The sequence below is a fragment of the Thermochaetoides thermophila genome (genome assembly GCF_000221225.1).
Source record: "Thermochaetoides thermophila DSM 1495 unplaced genomic scaffold scf7180000011820, whole genome shotgun sequence".
In the NCBI taxonomy this organism is placed as follows: domain Eukaryota; kingdom Fungi; phylum Ascomycota; class Sordariomycetes; order Sordariales; family Chaetomiaceae; genus Thermochaetoides; species Thermochaetoides thermophila.
Genome location: NW_006383036.1, coordinates 1639996 through 1659572, shown reverse-complemented (window position 1 = coordinate 1659572; position 19577 = coordinate 1639996). Strand labels below are relative to the sequence as shown.

The window sequence follows — 19577 nt, the reverse complement described above, 5'->3', positions numbered from 1 at the left end:
ATGGATGGAAGAGAACTTTCTCTAGAATGCAAGCTTGGGGTCCCGTTTAAATTGAGATCGAAGTCGAGTTTTTCGTCTGGCGGGTCGTGTGCGAGCCTACTGTCCAACTGTAGGTACGAAGAGAGGCCTGTGTGCTTGGGTCCGAGTGCCTCGCCTGGCTCCAGCCCCGGGATCGGGACTGACCACGTGGGAAGGCTGCCTGTACTCTGTCGCAGCGTCACGTCAGTTAGTGGCCGTCTACTTAGCTGTAGTAGGGCCTAGGCTGTTTGCATGTTTGGTCCGTGACACCGTCCATGTAAGTGCACCTCTTTGAGAATGGTTCTCTTCTTGCTCCGGGTTTTCTGTTTTTCGTTATTTCTTTATTTTAACCTTTAAATGGATGATGAGATCGGGAGAAGGCCGACAGCCGGAAAAAGGACAAAGAAGTCAGTTCTCCATCCGACATCTCGGTTGCATTGATTCCGTTACCCGCACACGGAGAGCTGGCAGCTAGCCCCGCCAGAAGGCCTAATGCTGCCACAGCAACACCTGGCAGTAGAAATGGACTTTTGTCACAGGCATCCCAGAGATCGTCTTATAACGAGCAGCTGCTGTGTGCTCGGCCAGGTCCAGCGGGTCATCCCATTGGCCGCCCACCGCTTAGCCTGACGTCTGCTACGGCCCACGGCGCCGAACGGCAGCCCCGCTGTGGACACAGGAGACACGCGAGCGGACACGCTTTTCCCTAGCCAAGATTTCACTGGTGGATTCCCGTGTGTCTTCACGACTTATTAAAGTGACCTGGCGCTGTATCCTTACATAGTACAGAACGCTCAGTAACAGTAATTGTCCTTTTGATAACGAGCTAAGTCGTTGGCTGGTCGTCGGTAAAACAGGGCCGAAAAAAAAACCTTTGCCCAACCGAGATGAGCGTAGTCATGGCCAATAATCGAAACGCAGACCCGTACTGCCATACGGATTTACCTACTCGAGGTATGTAGGGAGATCACAACGCTTGCCGAGATTTGAAGGTCGATTTTTGAAATCCTGGTACGTAGTTGGATGTCTTGGATTATACAGGTTTTACGAAGCACCAAGCAATCTTGTGGCAGATCAATCACTGCCTACACTTACCTAAGTATATATAGAGCAGAATCTCGCCATGCCGGGGGCCTCATGGTTAAATCCGTAGGTACCTCTAGGTAGTCATGCCGTTTGTTCCTAAACACTGCACGCCTTCATGGAAAGAGGAGAGTACATGCAGTGGCCACCGCATTTGGAAGCATCGGAAAACTGAAAATGCCATCATATTCTGCCATAGGGAGCTCGTTGTTGCGTCTGTAGTGTTCCCAAGCTGACTCGGAATCACCCAGGCCAACACAAACTAGGAGGATAAACTGTGCAATCTGACGACAAGTCAAATGTCCACCTCCAACCAAATCCATCACAACCACAAAAACTGCCGCTAGTCCTTCATTCTCCCTCGGGCCGCAACTATACGAACCTTAAATGCCGAGGGAACACCCAAACAATCCGTGACTGAACGAGCAAACTGGTGAAGCTAGGTAGGTGATGCTGTTATGCTGTTATGGGTGGAGCAACCGGAAGTCCAAGCCAGATCCCATATTCGCCTGTTGCTGCGCCTGGACGTCGTCCAAGTCCATACAAAGTCGTACAGGTCTTGATTGGGAGGAAGATATCCGTATCGCGGGCTAAGAGCACTCAGGGACCGTGGGAAGCAGCTTCCGCACGAAGTGAGGCATTCGTCGTGCGTGAGCCGCAAGATTCGGCCTGCCCTTCTTGAACATGCTTGACTTTGGCGCCTTGTTTTCCGGCGCCGGAGTTGCCTTGGTTGTCGTCGCGGAGGATGATGTCGATGTAGACGGGCCTCCAGACAATTTGGGTTGACTCTGAAGGCTGTCCGCAGGCCCGTCTAACTGTCAATCGATCCCGTGTTGCTTCTTCAAACGTTCTAGATTCTCTTTGCGGGCATCGAGGTCCTCTTTTGAACGGTTCATCTTCTCGGGCTGATGGTAGAGCACTAAAAGAGCTATGTCAGTATTCGCAGCTATGGGCGGTGCGCAGGATGGGAACCCCAACATACCGACAAGGTAGCGGTTCTGGAAATTGTAACCGTTCAACTTGTCGCACGCCGTCTTCGCATCCATCACGTCCTCATAGACGACGAAGGCAGTGCCCTTGGTATTGCTGGCAATGCCCTGCCGGACCTGGCTGTATCAAGGTATAAGCGGACGTCGACGATGGAGAGTCCATAGGCAATCACATACCGAATGGGCCCAAACTTTCCGAAGAGATCAAACAGCTCCTCGGGAGTAACGTTGTAGCTAAGGCAGAATCAGTAAGAGTTGTATGGTTGGAGCCGCAGGGGCAGCACTACGCACCTTAGATTCTTGACGAACAAAGCTCTATCCATAACTTTGGTTAGCAGCAGTTGGGTGAAGAGGTAGCGAAGCGGTTGCAAGCGCGAGTCCGGCGAAAAATCAGGTAGGTAGGTAGGTAGGTAGGTAGGTAGGGAGCACTAGACGCGTATCCTCTACAACAAACACGGCAGGCAAACACGACTGTTGCAGCATGTGCTTACGGAGCCGGACAAGAGACGGAAGGACTTTACAAGCAAAGGGCCAGAAAGATCGGATGGGATGGTTGACTCACCGATTAACCTCCGGGCCAAGTTTGTTGGCTCGACTCATATCTCGATGTCGATTTCTGAAAATACTCGACTCGGTATTTTAATCGGTTTGCGGGTTGAGAAATGGAGGGGCGTGGTGTTGGATGCGAGGCGTTGCGGCTGGAGCTGATGGACGGAGTGACACGGGAGCGTTGAGGAGAGAAGAAGCGAAGAGGCCTTGGTGGTCGGGTGGGCCCGTATCCTTTAGGCCTAGCGTTCCACGTGATGATGGTCGCGTCATGAAGTTCCGTCTGCACGATAACGGCGGTTGGCACGGGGGCAGACAAACCGTCGTCGCCTGAAACAACCACGCAATTGAGCAGTTTCCAAAATGGCTGCATCACACTCGAATTCGCTCGCGTCAAAACGTGACGGAAACCGCTCCCGATTTCTTTTTTTCCTGTCATTGATCTGGTCATCCAACATGATGCTGTCCCAAGGATGCGGTATCACCGAGCAACAGACAACTCTTGGCGTCTCGCCTACGTAAGGTACACGTTCTTTCCACATTTGGTGGGCTCTCTTGGCATCCACTTTACCCTTACACAGTAGGTACCCGCCCCAACACTAACATGTATGCACCGTAACGGCTCTCCGTTTCTGTGCCCCGTCTCCTTTCGTGGTGTGGTTAGTCGACACGTCAAGCAAGTCAAGTGACTGAGAACATCAGACGCCCAATAGCAATCCTTGGAAAGACCATTGGGCACCAGCTAAGACTTGACAGTCAAGTGTTATTGTGCCAATGCTCTCGTATGGACCCGTTTGACCCAATCAGTGAAGCAATGAGCAGAAGCAGGATGGATGTCGCAGAAGGACGAGCGTACGTGTGATTCATGCTGAACAACAGATACTTAAGAGTTTTCAAGCGGTTTGAGGAATCGAACGGCGTTGGCTTCTTCAGAACCTCAGGTTCGCCGGGCTGCCTTTTGTTTTCGCACGGTACCTGGGACTTGAATGAAGGCAGAGATGCCCAATTATTGCATTGCCTCGAAATGCAGAAGCTTGCAGCTCGTTGAAGGACAACGTCCCTTGGGCACGATTTAAAAAAACGCATTCGTTAGCGAACCAGAGCTCCAACGTGCTTTCCCAGCAATGGACCAAAACGAAAAGATGCAGCAGCAGTATTAATCATACTGCATCATAGCCACTTGTTAAAGGTAATATGGTGCTGGAAGATCTCATATTATGTAATATATAGGCAGGCACAGAGTTCCATATCGATTAGATATTACCTGGACGGCTCTGCGACGGTCAACTCCACCAGTCGCTAGGCACGGTGCGGAACCCTGCCTGTGGTGGAGCTCAAACAGACCCTTGAACCTGAAATCACTTCGACCTCGCCTCCACAACACCGATCGCAAAGGACTTTCTTCTATCTGATCCCAAACCTACCACCAGCTCATCCGTATTCTTTTCTCTTTCATGGAAGGGTTTTCTGATTCAACTCATCGTTGCCAATAGCACGCGAGGAGAATACCATGCCGTCGGTCACCCAAGACCCTCCCACCGCGCCATCTCCGTCGTGTAAAAAAAGAAAGCTCGACGACACTGCTCAATTGTACGCCGCCCTTGTCGCGAACTTCCCCTCAGCAAAGGCTGATCACCCTGTCCTCGAGTTTTACAGAGCTGCCAACTGTTCTAATACCGGCTTGCTCGCCGACGGGTCTTTGGACCATGCCACTCTCTCACCACAGCACCACCTCGTTTCGCCCCTGGCAGGAAGGAAGATAAGTCCAGCCTCGCCATGGGGCAAACGACAACGAACCAGCCCTGATTCTAGCGGCCCCGCAGAAGGTGACCTGATGCAGCGATCACCATCCAACTCCCCGACGCAACGATACCAACGACCAAGCCCACCTCTTCGTAGCAGCGCAAAAACGGCAGGACTTGGAGACAAGACACGGTCAGCCACCGTCGCATCTCAAACAACTACCCCGACACCGACCATCTCCCAATCCCTCATGAGCCGTTGCCATATCTGCTCCCGAAAGCCCACTAAAAAGTCGGAACTCGATAGTTTCACCGACTGCCAGGGTTGCGGCCGCCGCACTTGCTACATCTGCATACGCGAGTGTCTGGGCTGGGGCCCACCGGCGGCAATGATGAACCACGCGCAGGCTGATTCTCGAGCTCCTCCCACGCCGACTCTACCGCAGGAACCTTCGTTCACCATGGTCGATATTGATCTGCTTGATGACGATGGCAACACTAATGACATCGGCGCGGACAGCTACCACCAGAGAATAGTTGAGCAGCAACAGCTTGCGTTGCTCAAGAGCCAGCAGCAAGCCCAACAGCAACCACAAATGCAGCTACAACAATCGGTTGGCAATCAATGTAGAGAAGGCGAGGTCAAGGCAGGAAGAGGGTTCGACGGTTGGCCCAACAGTGGTGGCGGGCACAGACAGCGGGTGTGTAGCCGCTGTTGCGTTGAGAGAGGCGAAGATGGCGAGGTGGTGTGTCTTGGGTGTCTGCCCTTTGTGGAAGGTTGAGGGCTGACCTAAAGATGAGGGGACACAAAGGTGAAAAGGTGTGTATGTTAGGAGGGTGAGGGCGTTGTTGGAATGGGATGGACAGTTGATGGTAAGGAGAAGCGAATAGACAAGAAAGGTGCTGTATAGTTCGAGAGGGAATCGGATGTTTCAATGAGGTTTGTCACAGACTTAGCGATGTCTGGGCCGTCAGGGGTGGAGGAGTTTGGGATTCTAACTGATGGCCTGTTCTTTGGAGGGTTTATTTGGGTCGTACATACCTGCCTTCTTATTTGTTGTCTTCCCTGTGCACCCCTGGCCTCTATAAGGTTGTGGGTGGCAGTTGTGATTTTACTTGAAGGATTAAGCATAGCGCACAGGGTAAACCAGGATATAGGGTCAATGGGGACACCAGCGAATCATAGACGGCGTTGGGAAGATTTTGAAGTTTGGAACATTGCCAGATAGGATAGGAATTGGAAAGCGAATATCTAGCTCGGGCCATACCTATCCCGATGCCAGGTCTCTTCACCTTAGCATATACGTACTGCCCCTCAAGCGTTGGGCCTCGACCATGCAAGATATCGGGGCACAGCATAGTAATCAAAGTTATAACAGCACGTTGACTCGAAGAAAGCCGGCGTATTGGGGCAATTGTGGTCTCTTCTTACTATGATCATACACACAGTACCGTACGGACAGTCCCTTCCAAGCATCCCCTGCCCTGGAGACTCTAATTGTACTGTGCGTATGCCGCAGTTGAATTGAACTTGAGATTGCCCTTGATGACCTTGTCGACCGCATCCAGGAAGTCCTTCTCGGTAGCAACTTTCCTGCGGGCGCGAATGGCGAACATACCGGCCTCGGTGCAGACGCTGCGCAGCTCGGCGCCGGTGGCGTTGGGGCACAGGCGAGAAATGAGCTCCCAGCGGATGTCACGCTCGACCGACATGCTCTTGGCGTGAATGCGCAGGATGTTGGCGCGTCCCTCGAGATCGGGCAGCGAAAACTCAATCTTGCGGTCGATACGGCCGGGCCGCATGAGGGCCGGGTCGAGGGTGGACGGCCGATTGGTCGCGAACATGACCTTGATGTTGCCACGCGGGTCGAAACCGTCGAGCTGTGTGATCAGTTCGAGCATGGTGCGCTGCACCTCGTTGTCGCCACCTGCTCCATCGTCGAAGCGGGCACCGCCGATGGCGTCGATTTCGTCGAAGAAGATTATACAGGCCTTCTTGGTCCGGGCCATCTCGAACAGCTCACGGACCATGCGCGCACCCTCGCCGACATACTTCTGCACCAGTTCGCTGCCGATGACGCGGATGAAGGTGGCATCTGTGCGGTTGGCCACGGCGCGAGCGCAGAGAGTCTTGCCGGTACCAGGAGGGCCGTAAAGCAGAGCGCCCTTAGGGGGGTCGATACCGAGGTCGGCGAAGCGTTCGGGCGATAACAGCGGCATCTCGACGACTTCGCGCAGCTTCTCGACCTGTTCCTTGCAGCCACCGATATCGCCGTATGTGACGTCAGGCTTCTCCTCGACCGTCATCATTGTCACACTAGCGTCGATCTTGGGGGGCAGCGGCAGGAGGATTTGGTACTTGTTGCGATCGACGCCAACACGCATACCCTCTTCGATATCTGTGGGGCTGACGCGCTCGCCCAGCTGGACAACGAACTTGGCGATCTGCTTGACGTTGATGACATACTTGTTCTTGGACTCGTCCTTCTCGTCCGGGATGATCTTCGTGCACCGGGCTACCTGAAGCGGTTGCTCTTCCGACATCCGTTGACGATCGGCTGCGATGTCCCATAGGTGGGGCGGGGCAAGGCCCGTGTCTGATTCCTGAAGGGACGACAGAGTCAGTGTGGCGGGCATGGCGACTGGCATGCTGAGCCGGCAAGGCACTACTGGGCACACATACCTTAATCCCAACCTTCTCGTCGACACTTTGCTGTTTCTCCTTTATTTGCTGCTCCAGCTTCTTGATAGCGGCGGCATATGGCGCCGCGCCGTATGTCTTGAGAACCTGGATATCTCTTCACTGGTGTGAGTTTGGGGTTGGGAGCTGCGGCGGCGGCCGGGGGGGGGGGTTACTAACTCATCGGAAAGGGGAGTGATCTTCTTCTCCTCGACCTCGTCAAAGTTTTTCCTGTACTTCTCCCAGTCTCGACCTGTTGCCGACGGCTGCACGATCGGTTAGCACGAACGTTGAGCAGGAAGCGCGAAGCGAACGAGGGTGCAAAATGCGGCAGGATTCGACATACCATGATGACTGCTGGTAGTGATGGATGTCAGGGCTGTTGAGTTATATGACGTCTCAAGAGGCAAGCGAATTTCAGAACCAAAAGTGCCACGCAAAGCAATTTTTCGAAGATTTAGTCGTAGTCGTGCGAGTCTGCGGGTAGATAGAATGGCGATGATGGCTGAAGGACGAGAAGTTGTGGTTGGATGCGGGTGGGTAGGCGTGCAGGCTGGTGGTTAGGTTGGAGATCCATGGATGCAGCTGCCAATGCTTGCCATTCCGTAATCCATGCTGCCTTGGGCCCAGAGCTCTGCGAGGCTGAAATTGCGCTAAGCCAAAACAGGATTAGTTCAGGCCAACTTGGAGCCCCGCACAAGGCCCATGGAAGGCAGGCGAGCCGGCTCCTGCGATGGCGCAGGTGCCAGATACTGCGATTCCTAACGAAGGTTCCAGGCTCTATCCCCCACTGTGTGCGGCGGCGTGGGAAGAACTCCAGCACCCGATCGAAAAAAATCCCCATCCCATCCCGCCTTGGAAGCTTGGAACGCGCTGGCACCCGGGCACCCCGGCACCCCTATCTCACCTTTGACAGTTTGACCTGCCGAAACACGGCGTCGAAGTCACTACGTCCCCCATCTTTCGCGATAATCCTCTAATCCACCCCCAAAGAACTCGTTGCATCATGGCGACCGCAACACAAGCCGGCAGCGGGGTTGCAAACCAAGCATTCAGGGTACCCAGCACCCCTCCATGCCCCATGTCCCCCAGCACTCCTAGCACGCCCAGCACTCCCCCCGCCCTCGATGTATTTGACCGCGTGTACGCTGTCTGGACTGCCTTGCTGATGTTGTCTTGCAATAGGATAAGGAGAAGCCCCTTGCGGTCCGGTCCGCCAACATTGTCGCCGCTAGAGGTATGCAGCGTCCCCGTCGCCGTCGCCGTTTCCGTCGCGAGAACATTGGGCACGCCCGTGCTGGCCCGTCACCCTGGTCGAATCAACTGACTGACGTTTTGCTATGCTGCAGCCGTCGCCGATGCCATCAGAACATCGCTCGGCCCGCGGGGCATGGACAAGATGATCCGGAGCGGCAAGGGCGAGACCATCATCACGAACGACGGCAGCACGATGCTCAAGAGCATGTCGGTCATGCACCCCACAGCCAAGATGCTCGTTCAGCTATCTAAGGCCCAGGACGTCGAGGCCGGTGACGGCACAACCTCGGTCGTGGTCATCTGCGGCAGCCTGCTGGGTGCTGCCGACAGGTTACTACAGAAGGGAATCCACCCATCCGTCATCTCGGAGTCGTTCCAGAGGGCTGCTGCCGCCGCTGTACAGGTGCTCCATGACATGTCACAACCCATCGCCCTCACAGATACCGCCGCCCTTCTACAGGCTGCCAACACCTCCCTCTCCTCCAAGATCGTCTCGCAGTACTCGAACCTCCTGGGCCCCATGGCCGTCAACGCCGTCACCAAGACCATCGACATCAAGACGGCTGACAACGTTGACCTCAAGAACATCCGTGTTATCAAGAAGGTCGGCGGCACGATAGAGGACAGCGAGCTTGTCGACGGCCTGGTCTTGACGCAGCCTGTCATCAAGAGCGCAGGAGGACCTGTACGGATGGAGAAAGCCAGGATTGGCATGATCCAGTTTCAGCTTAGCCCGCCCAAGCCTGATGTACGCAAGCGTGCCCCCGCCCCTTCTTCCGCTGGCATGATGAGCTAACGCCTATCCCGCAGATGGAAAACACCATTCAAGTCAACGATTATCGCCAGATGGACAAGATCGTCAAAGAGGAGCGCCAGTACCTCCTCAACATGGTCAAGAAGATCAAGAAAGCCAAGTGTAATGTGCTCTTTATCCAGAAGTCTATCCTCCGCGACGCCGTCAACGATCTCTCTCTGCACTTCCTGCAGCGCCTGGGTATCCTGGCTGTCAAGGACATTGAGCGTGATGAGGTCGAGTTCATCTGCAAGTCGACTGGCTGCAAGCCCATTGCCGACATCGAGAGCTTTACTGAGGACAAGCTCGGCTCGGCTGACCTCGTCGAGGAAGTACACAGCGCCGGCAGCCGCTATGTCAAGGTGACGGGCACGAAGTCGACGGGCAAGACTGTTTCGGTCGTCGTGCGTGGTGCCAACAGCTTGATCTTGGACGAGGCAGAGCGCTCTCTGCACGATGCACTGTGCGTCGTACGCTGCTTGGTCAAGAAGAAGGCGCTGATTGCTGGTGGTGGCGCGCCCGAGATCGAGATCGCTGCGCAGCTTAACAAGCAGGCCCGGGCATTGTCAGGCACCGAGGCCATCTGCTGGAAGGCCTTTGCAGACGCCATGGAGGTCATCCCAACCACGCTGGCTGAGAACGCCGGTCTTAACCCTATCAAGGTGGTGACAGAGCTGCGCCACCGCCACGAGATGGGCGAGAAGAATGCCGGCGTCAGCATCAAGAGCGGTGGTGTCAGCTCCGATATCACCAAGGAGAACGTCCTGCAGCCTTTGCTCGTCAGCACTAGCGCCATTGAACTGGCGGCCGAAACGGTTAAGATGATCCTGCGTATTGACGATATCGCCCTGAGCAGGTAAAGGGGCTAACGTAAAGGAAATGGGGATTGAGGATGATGCTTAGTTCGGAGTAGAAGAGGAGTTGCGGTTTCTGCATGTATGACAAGCGGTTGTCATGCTACAGAACATGTAAATGGGAGCTGTTTCGTACCGACCGTATGCTCGCCAATACATTGGGAATGTGATATTGGTGAGGGTGAGAGGGTTAGAAAAAATACCTATCATCTACCGTAAATAGTACGTAGTTTGGTCTTGATGACCCCGAGAACAAGTTCATCTGAATTAATCTGCTCTTTCCCGATCTGGCCTAGTCAGTGTTTACTCGAGAGTTGTCTCCCGTCATGGAAGATACGAAGTACAAAATTGCTGAGTGCTCTGCTTCACCGGGACCACTTATACGGAGGATCCTGTATCAGTGTTCTCTGACATTCCTAGTGATAGAAGAAAGGGAAAAGCCCATACTTTTCCATATCACGCCTTTGTATGATGATCAATAGATGCCCTTTGGGAGAAAAACTTATTTGCCTTTTTGTATTTGACTTGGGCCGCATCAAGGCCGCTACTAGAAGTCTACCTAAAGAAAAGAAACCTGGGAAGAAGCTAACAATGTTGTTTTGTATCCTCAAAAGAATAAGTAGAAATGCGGATAGAGAGAAACGCACAGCATTCAGACAAAGAAAATCAATCTAACGGATCCATCCATCCGTCCAGCCATCGTAAAACGACCACATTATCCCTCCTCGTGTGCTAGACACCGTCCCAATGATCCATATCAATCAACCAACCAATCAATCAATGCACCAACTCCCCACTGACCCTCCTGGTCCGCTTGATTGATCACAAAAAAAAAACCGAAACCCAAAGCGAGAGGTGTAAGAGAACTCAAGTCGTTCTAGGCATCTAGGCATGCGGGAGAGCAATGGGGTTAACAATCAAGCCTCAATAGTTCAACTCTCCCCCACCACCTCCCGATACCTGATCCAGATCCTCGTAGCTCTTGATCGTGCGGCCCTGGACAGCCTCGCGTGGCGCCATAGCCCCGCCTCCAGCAACACCGTCGCCCCATCTGTTCGAGAAGCCTCCGCCGCCGCGACCGCCACGGCCACCCCCGCCGTTCATACCACCTGCCTCACCGCCGCCCCAGCGACCACCACGGCGATCGTACGGTCCAACACGGCTGTTGTACCGGCCGCTACTGCCAGCCCCGCCCGCAGGACCGCCACGACGGATTGGACCAGCCGGGCCGCCACCACCGCGGTCGTCATGGCCACCGGAACCGCCTGCACTAGCCGCTCCGGCATGATGCCATGCCTGACTACCCAAGGGATTCGCGCCGCCAAGCATATTCTGCTGGAACATGGACATGGGGAAGCCCGCGAAGTTGATCATGTTGTTCATGGCATAATTCTGGAGGTTGAAGCCCCGCGGGGTGCCCGTCGGCTGCTGACCGTTAGGCTGGGGGAAATGCCCGTTGGAGTTTGCATCCGTGCGAGAAGGAGCAATATGGGCAGGGTCGAGAACATAGGCGTTGATAAGCTCGAACTGCATCAGAGCGTTAGCAGATGGCCACTTCGTTGAACTGGACACAAGTGAACTTAAAACTCACCTCTTCCTTGAGCTTGTCGAGCCACTCAGTGTGGCGCTTTTCGACATGCTTGCGCCAGAAATGCTCCTCCTTGAATAGCTTGGTACACTCGGGGATCTTGCAGCGCCACTTGTGCTCGTCCTCCTGCTTGACATACTTGCTCAGCTCATCGTGAACAGCATCCTCGACAGGTTTGCCACCAAGCTTGCGGATGTCGACCGATTCGGGATGGAGAATCTGGTTGATCTTGTCCTCGAATGTCTTGACCCAGTTGTACGCCCGCTGGAGCTGCTGCTCAGTCTTGGACGAGGCACGAAACTTGCGCTGCTCCGGCTCGGTCGCTTCGCCTTCCTCCACCTCCTCGCTCTCCTTGCGCTTCCTTGATGGGAAGGGCTCGCCGGCAGCGCTCGCTTGAGCAACAATTTTTGCGGCAGAAGATAGTGTGCTGCGAGGTCTCCGAAGATGGCCGCCGGGGCATTTGCGCGTCAACTCATGAACAGAGTCGCTCTCAAAGACGCAGAAGAAGCAAAAGTTGAAGACACGGCGGAGATACTCGATGGTGAGATCCAACTTCTTCTTGGTAACCAGCAGGTCTATATCGTCAACCTCGTCGTCGACAACCCCCTCATCTTCATCCTCATCCTCGCCCCCTACAATAGAAGCGTCCCCTTCCTCGACCTCTTTGTCCAAAGCATCGTCAGTGCTATCGACGATGCGCTCCTTCTTGGTCTTTTTAACGGGGGATGTAGGCACCGCAGGTTCAAGCTTCCCTTCCGACCGCAGCTTCTCGACATACTCCTCAATTTGCAGAACGGCATTGAAGTCGGAGCCAAAGTCGCTCTCATACTTGTTGACTAGTTCAGTAGCGAGCTGGAGATCCTTGCGGATGCGATCCGGATGAGAAAACAGATCCCACAGGGCCTTTTTCCTGGGGTTGGCAGGAGGATTGTGGACACCGACATGACAAGTAAAGTCACCGCGCTGCTCATCTTTGACAGTTTTGCCATTGATGGCTTCCAGGGCCTTCTCGGCGATGGTCCGGGGCTTAGGCTTAGACTCTCCATCCTCTTGCTCGTCTTTGCCGGCCTCTTCCGGGTCGGCCTCGGCGGGCGGCTCAGAAGCTGGGTTCAAGATGATCCACCCAATACGGTGAAACCTCTTACTGGGGTTGGGATCGCTGAGAGATAGCCATTTGAAGCCACCCTCACCCTCACCAAGGTGTTCCTTGCAGAAGTTTTCCAGATTCTGGCGGCTGACAGACGGGGCGATCGTCTTGATCAGCAGAGTAGGCTGATACAGGCTCTCGTCTCTAATCTCGTTCGGATTGGCAGGAACCAGATCGCCAACACCGAGCACTTCATTTGCGGCGGTAGTTTCGCCCTCTTCTTTCTCCACCACACCACCGGCGCCGTTGCTCTCATTCTTTGGAATACCTTCCAAAGTAAAGTCATCAAAGACACCGCTGGCAAGATCCTGCTCCCAGCGGGCGTAAGCCTCGCGGCGCATCTCATTGAGCTTCTGTCGAAGAGCATCCCTGACCTCGGGGACATAACGCTCCCGAAACCACTGATCCTCTTTATGCTGCTTGACGAAGCTTTGGGCCATCTTGGCTTGAAGCTCCTCTTTGTAGGCGTCGTAAGCAGCCTGGATCTTGGCCTTCTCCTTTTCACGGTCCTCTTGCGTGCGGACGCGCTCGGGCTCGCGACGGCGGCCAGTCCTGAGTCGCTCTTTCTCCTCCTTAATTCTCTCATTTGCCCGCCACCACTCACCAAAGTATGAAAAGCCGACTTGATACGGCAGCTTCAAAGGATCGGGGATCGGATTGGTTAGCGGAGGGGGCGGCAGAGGATCCTGGCCAGGGACATAGCGATCGATGTTGGCCGGAGGAGAGCCAATTCTGCGCCGATCGTCGCGATCGCGGGGGGCAGCGTAGTCGTCGCGACCACGTCCTCTCGGTTCGTAGCGATCAACAGCAACTGGAGATCGCGAACGGCGCCGGCTACGCTCTGTACCTAGAAAATAGGTTTGTGTAAGTGGATGGCACAAACCAAGAAAATAACCAAAGTCATATGAAAGAACCGGCGAAGCATCCAGTAATCAAGAAAAAAAATAAACTCCAGTAATAACATAAGGAACAGGACGGATACGAACCGGGAGAGCGACTGCGATAGTAGTCTCGGTCCCTATCACCTCTCTCATCCTTGAGTCTATCATCTCGGCTGCTCCAGCCTCGGTCGCGGTCGCCAGGAGAGCGAACCGAATCGCGGTAGTGATGCGGGTCCATTGCGACTGATTATTCGTGTTGCATTAAGTCTTTGCGCTTCTGGGACGACGTGTGATGCTGGGATCGATTGACACGGTCGTGTTCGGGTCAGAGGACTATTTGCTGCTGCTGTTGCTGCGAGAGAGATAAAAAGACAGAGTGACGAGATTTCGGGAACTTGGCGCAAGATTGAAAGGATATTACGGAAGATCTGGCGGGCAGTCGCACCGCTTTGGACCAGTCGCTTGCCGGCGGCTTGCTTGCTCAGGCGATGTCAGATAGAGGAGATGCGGCCGTTTGCCGAGAGCAGGCTCTGTTTGGCGACATGATTGCGGTTAGAAAGCAATGGTTATCGGATGGATTAGAGAGCAGAGTTGAAGAAGAGAGCAGGCGAAAGTAGTGATGACGGAGCGGGTCGATGGGAGATGCGACAGGAATGAGCGTGACGAGTGAGGCGGCGCACCATGCAGCCAGAAGAGCGGAAGAGACAAGGAGGAAGGGGACAGAAGATTGAATAGATATTTAGATAGTTGTGTAGAAAGGAGCTGTCTCGGTGATGGTGATGGGGCATGAGGGCTGGGGAAGAGGAGCTGGACCGGCAGGGAGAGAAGAGTCTGAGATAATGAGGGAGAGAGGGAGAAGAAGACTAGAGCTGGCGGGCTAGGCCAAGACAGAAGACAGCTCCCGACAAGAGGCGGCAGGGAAAGCAGAGGAACAAACGAGGAACCGATGACGGCGGATATGGATATCGAAGGCAAAAAGAGGCGACAATGGGTCAGATGGGGATGAAGAGAGATAAGGAAAGGGGAGAACGAACAATTATCAGTTGTTCTGGCGATGATGGCTGCGTCGACGTGCCGATGTGCCCACAGTCGGCAGATGCGCGTTGGATGTTGGAGAGTGGGAATCGCGACAGCGACGTGGAGTTCCAGGCGACTCCAAGACTCTCGGCCATCGGCCGTTGGCGCTACGCTGCTTGCAGCCAGCCAGTTAGCCAACCAACAACAATAGGCTGCTGTCTTTTAGCCCACAGCCCCACCGGGTGAAGCATATATCACGTGACAAGGCTCAGCTGGAGTTGGTAGACCCTTGGCCCTAAGTTATTGGCTTTGGGGAGCAGCGCGGGGCAGATGCAGGAACACTTGCAGAGGAGTTAGGTACCTGCCTAGGTAAGTAGCTGAGGTAGAAAAAGGCTGGCCTTAACAGCTGACCTTCGTGACCTTTACATATTCACTGTGTGGAAATGATGTGAAAATAAAAGTGCAGAAAATCGAATCGGTTGTAAAAGTACGAACACTTCAATATATGCTAACCTAGAACCAAGAACCTGTTGAGATTGCCAATCTGATGCCGTTTGGGATGTATGACCTATGAAGTCACCGATGACACCTTTGCTAGGCATGGTCAAAAGTATTTAGGCACTTACCACGGGGCATGCGGTTTGGTTCAAGAAGCCGATGTTGGCCAAGGGAAAGTTGAACAACACTCCTGTTAGTGTTAGTGGATCCCAGCAGCAAACCAGATGAGCCGTAGACATGTAATCCGCACCCTGAAGTCAGGACAAAGGGATCAAGTCATAAGTGATGTCATACACTGGTCGAAGAAGCCGGCTTTGCTCATATTATCAACGACCACTTCTTGATGAAACAAAATCTAGTCCTAGTTAATCATTCAATCCCGCTCCGTCGAAAGCACAGTTAAATAACCACGCGAAGATAACAAAAACAACGTAACCATCATGACGACCTATATCCCGTCCCTGACCCTCCCTGACTTCATCTTCCAAACACTCCCAGTCTCAGTTCTTTTTCCTGTTGCCCTTGGAGGTGCGGTTGGTTATGCAACCAGGCGTATGTCTCCATACCCAGTTGAGTCGATGAGAGAATAGAAGAGTCAGTTAACACATGAATGTAACATGAATGTACATTCAATAGCCGACACCCACCCCTCTCCTCCTAACCTTAAACACCCTCCCTTTCGGCCACCGGCTCAAGTCTTCCCGCCTGTCTGGACAGCGCTCTATGGGCTGATGGGCTATGCGGCTCATCGTATTGTGCACTATGGTACATCAGATTTAATATACAGCGCAAGGGTAAGCCCCTCTCCTCAAGGGATTCAAGGCTCCAGCTCTCTTTCTCAGATAGAGACAAGACTCACAAAAGCAATTTCAAGACCAGAGACGCAGCCCGCCACGGCCTAACTCTCTACACTATCCAATTAGCCCTCAACCTAGCTTGGATGCCCCTCTTCTACGGGATGAACCGCCCCATACTAGCAACCTTGGATGCCGCTGCTTTGCTCGGTATTAACGGGTACTTAGCTTGGCTTTGGGGAACGCGGGTTGATCGTGTAGCTGGCTGGCTGTTGGCACCGTACGTTGCCTGGCTGGGTTTGGCGACCTACCTCTCTGCGGGCACAGGGTACTTAAATGGATGGGATTTGCGGAACAAGAACGCCATTGTGAGCGGTGGAAGTGTCTTGGAAGAGGGAGAGGGAGAAAACAAGGGGAAGGAACTGTAAGCATTCGTCATGGAGGGTTAGTGATGACTAACTTGCAGCATGGGAGAGAATGTGGATGGTGCAAATTGGCAGGAGAATGAGAAAGCTCTTGATATATATATATACATCTGCCCTTGTTTTTGTCTATATCCGATTCAGTGTAGATTTGGCCCAAAACAAACAAAAATGAAACCAAAACAATGTATCGAATCAAGAAATAACCACACAGCTAGGAAGCTGCCCCCCTCCTCTCCCCTGCTTTGGAATCGCAAACCAGTGTGTCTATTCATTTGAGCGTGTTTATCCCAGCTGTTGAAATTGTGAAAGTGCCGCAACGCCCGCTGCTGTATGTGTGTATATCCGAGGAAAACGGAAAGTCATCAATGCATCCTGTCGGTCTATATCATCTATAGAACGCTTCCGAGCCTGTTATCATCCCTTCTGACTGAGAAGCTTCTTGAAAATCGATTATCGTAATAACAAAAAGGAAAAAAGTGAGTGAAACAAGAGTCACTTGCTCATTGCATGGGCAAGTACTTCTTGAGACCATCATACACCATGAAGATAAAGGCTGAACTGGGCACAGACCGCAACACAGTAATACCGCATCCGCGATAAAACCCCGTAATGCCAGCCTGCTTCCACAGAGCAGCAGCCTCACCAGCAAATGTCCGCTGAGGCATCGCGCCAGACGCAAGCTCGCCAATGGGCGTAGTCTGCATACGTGATTTAACTGTATCCGCAGGGAAGAAGAGAAAATTGTATGACATGCCGGCTGATGCACCGGCGATGGCCTGCTGCCAAAGAGGAAGGGGGTCGTCATCCTTGATGGGGTTAGGGATACCAGAAGCGGCCGCTCTCCTATCATTCCAATCCCGGAAGAACTTTGTGACGGTTTCCTTAGAGCCAAACCAAGCGGCACACCCACCCGACTCGCGAAGGAAGGTCCCGAGCTGGCCATGCCAAAATCCACGCAGGCCCTGATGACGGAAGATATCCCTGATGACAGGAATCGGCTTAAGATGGGCAGTTGGGGCACCGGCTTCGCCTTTGCCGGGCACTTGGATCTTGCATTTGACCAGCTCAACGGGTGTCAGGATAAACGACGTCATGGCGCCCGAAAAAGCGCCCGTCATCCAGAGGGCTGATAAGGGAAGTGGCTGCTCTCGCGGAGCATAGCCTGAAGCATATATAGCGGCGCGACCGATGCGCTCCCAAAAGAAAAGGCTGCTGTTCTCCAAGGCTGCACCAACAAGTGGAGCGCTGATGCCTCGATACAGACCTAGAAATCCATCCGCCCGGATCGATTGGCGAAAGCAGTCCAAAGGGCCTTTGTACTGCAGCGGGCGGTGGTCAGGCTGCGACTGTAGGCGCACCTTGACCGTGTCGAACGGGTACTCGATGTACTTGCCGACAATACCGGCAACCTAGGGGAGGAAAAGGTCAGATCGGCAACAAAACAAAGGCAAAATCGTATGAAGATGTCTTACCGAGCCATAAACGATATCCTCAAAAGCTTCCACGGCGGCAGTCCTGCGGGACACTTGGACAGGCGCTGTTGCGGCGTCCGAGAGGATGGTGGGTTCCATGATGAATGGATGCAGGAGATTCTGTGTCTCACGAGGGAGGTTGACTCCCCGTTAAGAAGATGGCCCCGGGGTTAGAAAAGAAGAGTGTCAGCGCTACTCCGGGAGCTGGTCAACGGCTTGCTTTCGTCGGTCTCGGGATGGGGTGCGTATTCTGAGTACTCTGAGACCACAACCCGGGGTCAATGCCTCGAATGCACCTAGATGGTGGTATCTATGTGTTTTACGGGCAAATATCCGTACTGTAGGCACAGAAAATGCTGTCAATGCGGGGCAGATCGCGGGAAGCAGGGTACTTGTTTGCCCGCGTCAGTATGTCTCGCAGCTTGCCAAAAACCAGTCCAACCGGCGACAGCTCAAGGGGGTGCCCGGTGACTGTTCACTAACAGGCAAAGAAAAAACCACGATCGGAATTTTCCTCCTCGACAGCACACTGGCTGGACTGCCTAGATGTGTGGATGGAAGCGGTCTCAACCCGATCAACGAAGCCCGCAGCTTGAGGGCAGTCTGGAGTCTGGACTGGGGCTTTGTTGCTTGGTGGACGTCGGAAGTCGGAGGGAGGGCGCAGCTCCTCGAGACTCGGCCCGTCGCCGTGGATTGTGGGAACAGAGGCAAAGAAAGAGCTCACACCTCACATCATCCTTTTTATTCCAAAGGTGAAAGGACAGGGGGAAAAAATGAAAACTGGAAAGGGCCTGTTACCTCCTCGGCTGGGACTGGCGGCCCCGAAAATCAGACCAGGACCATGATGGATGGCGGTTCCAGAATTCCAGGATGCCTACCGGTGCTTCGTCTCATCGGAGTCAAGCACCGCTCCCCCGCCGTGCGACTGTGTGGCATGTGCGCCGCCAGAAAGACCAAATTTTTTTTTTTTGTTAGGCCCCCGGCTTGCCTCCCTGGCTCCCATTGCGCAGCGCTTGGCGCTCATGGGGTCCCATTCCGTGGTGGACAAAGCGGGGTCCTGGGACGAGGAGGGGCACGCTACTCGAGACACAGTCTCCTCACAAAATGGAAACTACTCGGACATAGAAACATACCAGTCATCTTACCGCACTACTTTTTTATCTGATAATCTGATAACCTGGAGAGAAGTCCCTGGGCTTTCCCAAAAGCTCTGTCTTTGCTACCAGGTTGGTAGAAGCCCCCAAGGGCCAAAACTGGGTCTGGATTCCCTCAGCTACGTAGCCAGAGTCGACGATTTTGCGATTTGGCACACCCATCTCATCAAAATTAGGAGCGACATCGCCGCTGCGACCTCAAAAAACCATGTACGAAACCAGCCGATCCGCTACTCGGCCACGAGTACCTTGACGATCACTCGGTTTCGGGGCAGTGTTGACAGCGACGCCTTTAAAGTGCCGGGTGTTGACGTGACGAGACAAAATGCCAAAACAGTCTTTCAGAGCCTGCTGGATCAGCACCGCCGTGTAAAGTAGATCTGCATATACTTATGATCTGTATTCGATGGGCAGGAATGTAGCACATCGTCACCTCGCTTCGCACAGCGATCTGCGCTTCTTCACTGCAACCATGCGGCGGCGGACCGAGAATGTCGAGAGCAAGCCGGCGACTGCCCTAAATCAAGAGTTATTCCATCCGATGCGAGAACGTAGGTCAGAGTCTTCCACACTATCTCCGTAGCACACAAGTTGTTCGCTAGGTGGGCAGGTATTTCCCTTAGCCATTTAGACAGTTAA

General features: G+C 53.8%; 6 protein-coding genes across 6 annotated transcripts; 2 read left to right on the top strand and 4 right to left on the bottom strand.

Annotated features, from left to right (window-relative positions):
- Positions 1-1919: 1919 nt before the first annotated feature.
- On the bottom strand, positions 1920-2690 carry CTHT_0054490 (uncharacterized protein; the record flags this gene model as incomplete). The annotated part of the gene is made up of 5 exons (XM_006695721.1): positions 1920-2020; positions 2084-2211; positions 2268-2324; positions 2382-2405; positions 2653-2690. 5 exons carry the CDS (start codon positions 2688-2690, stop codon positions 1920-1922), a joined length of 348 nt encoding a protein of 115 aa, XP_006695784.1.
- Positions 2691-4146: 1456 nt separating this feature from the next.
- CTHT_0054480 (uncharacterized protein) lies at positions 4147-5160 on the top strand (the record flags this gene model as incomplete). The annotated part of the gene is made up of 1 exon (XM_006695720.1): positions 4147-5160. One exon carries the CDS (start codon positions 4147-4149, stop codon positions 5158-5160), a length of 1014 nt encoding a protein of 337 aa, XP_006695783.1.
- Positions 5161-5872: 712 nt separating this feature from the next.
- Positions 5873-7407, bottom strand: CTHT_0054470 (26S protease regulatory subunit 7-like protein; the record flags this gene model as incomplete). The annotated part of the gene is made up of 4 exons (XM_006695719.1): positions 5873-6982; positions 7062-7166; positions 7235-7324; positions 7405-7407. 4 exons carry the CDS (start codon positions 7405-7407, stop codon positions 5873-5875), a joined length of 1308 nt encoding a protein of 435 aa, XP_006695782.1.
- Positions 7408-8064: 657 nt separating this feature from the next.
- On the top strand, positions 8065-9968 carry CTHT_0054460 (uncharacterized protein; the record flags this gene model as incomplete). The annotated part of the gene is made up of 4 exons (XM_006695718.1): positions 8065-8187; positions 8244-8295; positions 8408-9063; positions 9126-9968. 4 exons carry the CDS (start codon positions 8065-8067, stop codon positions 9966-9968), a joined length of 1674 nt encoding a protein of 557 aa, XP_006695781.1.
- A 918-nt stretch (positions 9969-10886) lies between these two features.
- CTHT_0054450 (uncharacterized protein) lies at positions 10887-13816 on the bottom strand (the record flags this gene model as incomplete). The annotated part of the gene is made up of 3 exons (XM_006695717.1): positions 10887-11489; positions 11554-13544; positions 13684-13816. 3 exons carry the CDS (start codon positions 13814-13816, stop codon positions 10887-10889), a joined length of 2727 nt encoding a protein of 908 aa, XP_006695780.1.
- A 2996-nt stretch (positions 13817-16812) lies between these two features.
- On the bottom strand, positions 16813-17883 carry CTHT_0054440 (putative mitochondrial ornithine carrier protein; the record flags this gene model as incomplete). The annotated part of the gene is made up of 2 exons (XM_006695716.1): positions 16813-17721; positions 17785-17883. 2 exons carry the CDS (start codon positions 17881-17883, stop codon positions 16813-16815), a joined length of 1008 nt encoding a protein of 335 aa, XP_006695779.1.
- Between the last annotated feature and the right edge of the window lie 1694 nt (positions 17884-19577).